Below are 4,521 nucleotides of genomic sequence, written 5' to 3'. Positions count from 1 at the left end.
ATGTCGTTGACAGAAGAGTGACGGATCAGCAGCTGATATGTACGTAATAAAATATGGTATATAAATAGATAGAGTAAATTTATGTAAAAGCTGGCTTATAATGCAATACTTACGCAATAAATACAAATATTTTTATATATTATATTATGTTTTAAGTGTAAATTTATGTTATTTAAGAAAATTTTACAGCGTAGAACGAAATTTTACTGACAAGTGACATCTTAGTGTGGTTCATGTTTGTATTTTTATTTTTTAATTTTGAGGGAGTATGGTTGCATTCGAATATGTTTGTAATTTGTATCTAAAACCTGAGACATAAATGAAGGAAACATTATAATTTAAAAAAGTAAAATGGAGGAGCATATGATAGTCGATGAAACCGAATCAAATGCAGTTGAACAAAACGTACAAACTGACGAAATAAATACGTTTCAATACCCACCTCTATTCTCTACAAAAACTTTATTAGAACTATGCAATTCGTCTTGGTCTCGTGCAAATAGTGGAAGACAGGATGTTCAGCCGTATTTACGAGGATCCAAGTGGTCTCCGGACGGTACTTGTTGCCTAACAGTAGTCAATAATGATGGGGTACATGTTACTGAATTACCTAAGGATCTTTACTTTGGATCTGTATCTGCTGACAGAAATATTGATGTATTAGACTCTGTAATACATGTAAAGGAATCTGGGCTTGTTTATGACTTTTGTTGGTATCCTCATATGAATTCTAACCTCCCTGAAACTTGCTGGTGAGTTTTAAGTTACCGTAGTATTGGTTTTGATCAAACAAGTGGAAATCTCCACTCAGAAGATAGATTTATTTTCATTTTTTTGTTGTGAAAAAACAAAATGTAATATTGAATTCTGTAAAATGAGTATAAGTATCAAATTCTCTGCCATCCTTGCTATATGTGCAATAAAGTGTAAAGCTAAAACTTATTTAATTAACATTTCAGCTGGCTTACAACTAGGCAAAATGCACCTGTCCAATTGTGGGATGCTTTTGATGGTTCTTTAAGAAGTTCTTACAGAGGATACAATGCTGTAGATGAAATGGAACCAGCTCTATGTGTGACATTTAATCCAGAAGGCAATAGAATAATTGCTGGATACAAAAAAGTATTGAGGACATTTGATATAGAGAAGTAATTGATATTTGTTCTTGTTATCAAATACAGTATTGATTTGACACAAAGAATCAGTCAAAATTTACCTAGTGTATTACTCTCTAATGATATTTATTAACAAACAACTAACTACAATTGGTAAAATAAAAAACATGAAGTTTTTTTACTTGTCACTTTGAATTAGGGAATAATATATATATCTGCTGTATATATTAGTGAAAATGAAATTAGTTATATAGTATACTTTGTACTATTATTATAAAATTGACAACTTTCAATAATAATATTTATAATATTGAACAACATTTAAATATTTTAATTCAATAAATTAGTTATGCATAGTGGTTTTAATATATCTATTTTAATTTCTAGGCCAGGGAGAGATTTTTCAGAACATAAAATTAGTTCCCCAGCATCATGTTTGGCAACTGATAGTAATTTGTTAGCAGTAGGATCTTGGAATACATCAATAAGTCTTTATAATATCACAGAAATGGGTACATTCAAGAGCATTGGGAAAATGCATGGACATTCTGGTAATTGTTTTACTATGAAGTAAAGGTATCATGATTAATAACTCAGGTCTTCAAGGAGGTGGTCTATTCAAAAAAAAAATTCTAACAATTTATCTTTCAAAACTATAATTATATATGGCCATTTTATATAACTTCCTAAAAAAATATGTTGTTGCGTTGTATTACACTTAATAAGTGATGGGAGATTTGATTAAATTTTACTATTCCCATTTTGATATTCTGGCATGGCAGGGTGATCAGAGGGAATATAGTGTAAAGAAACTCCATTCACTGCAAATCACTCAAATTTGAAACACTGTATTAAGTGAGTAGCAGAATTCGATGCTTTTCTTGATACCCAAGCAAGAAAAAAAAAAGGTAATTCATTCCCTTTAGTTGGAATCAAACCCACAACTATTGTGTTAACTGTCAGATTCTGTGCCACAATGGCTTTTAAATAAATAAATACTTTTCATTATAATTATATTTTTACAATATTATAGGTGGTGTTACAAACATAAAATTTACACCAGATGGCACAAAGATAGTCTCTGGGTCCAGAAAAGATAATAAACTGCTAATATGGGATATTCGTTATTATAACAAGCCTTTAAACATTTTAACTAGGGAAGTGGATACAAACCAAAGGATTTACTTTGATATATCACCATGTGGGAAGTATTTAGTCAGTGGTGGTACAGACGGTGTGGTCAAAGTGTGGGACGTCAATAAAGTGAATTGGCAAGATAGTTTGGATGTGACTGACGATAGCAAAAGTAATGCGACATTTAGAGTAAGTGTTTTAAATTAAGTGATAATTTTTTATAGGTTGTCAAAATGAAAAACTGAGATTGTATTATACTAACTTTAATATGTTAAACCAACTTCAAATACCTATCAAATATCAAATTTTCTGTATAGTTGTTGTTATATGTACATCCTTTCCAGAAATATATGTTTACTCGTATTTTAAACGCTACTGAGCCTATTTTGGTAAAACTTGGACTGTTCCCCAAGTTAAAATAAATCAGGTTTAACCTGTGCTTGTGACCTTAAATAGATTGTAGTCGAATATTATCCACTTCCAAAACATCGCATATTTAATAATACCCACAAATAGCTTAAATAAAATATATACAATCCATTGCTTAAAATTCGATTTTTTTGCTATAAAGATATCTAATATATACTTCTAATATCTGTTTCAGTTTCCCTTACATAATGACTGTTGCAATAGTATATCAATACATCCAATAAGACCAATCCTGGCGACTGGCTCAGGCCAGTTCCATTTTAATGATCCTATAGCCGTCTTACAAAATGACATCAAAAAGGAAATAGAAGAATGTGAAGTGACAATAAATAGTGAAGAAATAATAAATAGTGATATGAAATATTCAAGTAATGTCGAAAACACTTTAGTGTTTTGGTGGATTGGTGATTTAATAAATGATTTATGAGTAACAGTTGCTGTGTAATGTGGTTCAAAATTTGTAATATTTTGTGAAACTTGTGGTACACTTTATAGAAAGTTTAATTTTCACAAAAACAGAATTTCTTTATATGAATATTTTACAAATGCCGTCGTCGCGGAGTAGCACAGCAAATGACTGTAATCGCGGCTGTTGTTTATTACTCGAAGGAATGAAATATTTCCATTTCTTTACTTTGGTAATTAAACAAAGCCCAATGTTAAGTTCCTCCACTCAACACACTATGATACATAACGAGTTTTATTTTATAAGCTTTAATGAATAAATTATTAAATTGATTGAAATGTTTTTTATATTTATAATTTACGACACCTTTATTGTCAACTAATAAAATAAATTAGGCAAATTCGTGCAGACACAATGACATGCTAAATTGCTTATTCTAGTATATTACGAGATTTTAAAATTGTGTTTTTTTACATGATGCCATTTTAGATAATCTATATAATATATAAAAGGACTTGTCCTCACTGACTGAGGTAAGACGCACGCACAGCCGTAACCGCTGTGCGTAAAAACGTGAAATTTGGACAGATGTTTACTTTCGTAATCTGTTCATCCACTAAGAAGGGATTTTAAAAAATTATAACCCTAAAGGAGTGAAATAGGGATTGTAAGTTTGTATGGAAAAAATTTTAAATCGGCACCGATTTTTATAAAATTTGAAATTTACATTTTTAAAAGTATTTATTGGATACGTGTTTCATAGTTTTCTAGAATTCTCCCGCTAAGGGTGCAAGTAAGGGGTTGAAAGTTTGTATCGATTTTTTTAATCGGCACCAATTTTTATAAAATTTGAAATTCAGACTCTTAAAAGTATTTAATTGAATACACGTTTCATAGTTTTCTAGAATTCAACCCCTAAAGGTGCAAATAAGGGGTTGAAAGTTTGCATGGAAAAATTTTCAAATCGCCACCGATTTTTATAAAATTTGAAATTTCCACTCTTAAAAATATTTAATTGAACACATGTTTCATGGTTTATTAGAATTCACCCCTAAATAAGCTAGCGAAGCTGCGCGCGTCCGCTAGTTGTAATATATTACGAGAATTTAAAATTGTGTTTTTTACTTGATGCCGTTTTACATAATAAAAAAAATGTATTTTCATATAAGTAGCACGAATAGGTGATATTATAATGTAACTTAGGTATTTCGGTTTCCCCAACACTAGATTCAAATATGTAATCTTATTTTAAGATAATTTGAATCTAGTGCTACTTAAGGCCTTGCTACTTTAATTTAATATTCAAACCGTTTATCGCATTATCAAGTTTCCGCTGGTCCTCAAAGGACGACAGAGTCCGGCCTAAGTCGTTTAAATAATGTTTCCTTGCCTTAATTACAGTTAGCGGTCAAGTTTGCCTTAATAATTAAACTTTTG

At 30.4% G+C, this 4,521-nt stretch overlaps 1 protein-coding gene across 1 annotated transcript; it reads left to right on the top strand.

The window, feature by feature from the left end:
• The first annotated feature begins 37 nt into the window (after window positions 1–37).
• Window positions 38–3,422, top strand: WDR79 (Telomerase Cajal body protein 1 homolog). Its single transcript, XM_085198959.1, has 5 exons — window positions 38–752; window positions 960–1,148; window positions 1,503–1,666; window positions 2,149–2,438; window positions 2,854–3,422. Exons 1-5 carry the CDS (start codon window positions 352–354, stop codon window positions 3,103–3,105), a joined length of 1,296 nt encoding a protein of 431 aa, XP_085055085.1. The 5' UTR covers window positions 38–351; the 3' UTR covers window positions 3,106–3,422.
• Window positions 3,423–4,521: the final 1,099 nt, after the last annotated feature.

The sequence above is a fragment of the Heliconius melpomene genome, chromosome 16 (assembly GCF_056956725.1).
Source record: "Heliconius melpomene rosina isolate 202511_hmr_F chromosome 16, ASM5695672v1, whole genome shotgun sequence".
Taxonomy (NCBI): Eukaryota; Metazoa; Arthropoda; class Insecta; order Lepidoptera; family Nymphalidae; genus Heliconius; species Heliconius melpomene.
The sequence above is the reverse complement of the archived record's forward strand: the minus strand, read 5'-3'. Positions and strand labels throughout refer to the sequence as shown.

Excerpts from the sequence above, each read along its gene's own strand:
- WDR79 (XM_085198959.1), top strand. The coding sequence starts at position 352 with ATGGAGGAGCATATGATAGTCGATGAAACCGAATCAAATGCAGTTGAA. Across the intron at positions 753-959 it reads AACCTCCCTGAAACTTGCTG|CTGGCTTACAACTAGGCAAA; the intron begins GTGAGTTTTAAG and ends TTAACATTTCAG. Across the intron at positions 1,667-2,148 it reads GAAAATGCATGGACATTCTG|GTGGTGTTACAAACATAAAA; the intron begins GTAATTGTTTTA and ends ACAATATTATAG.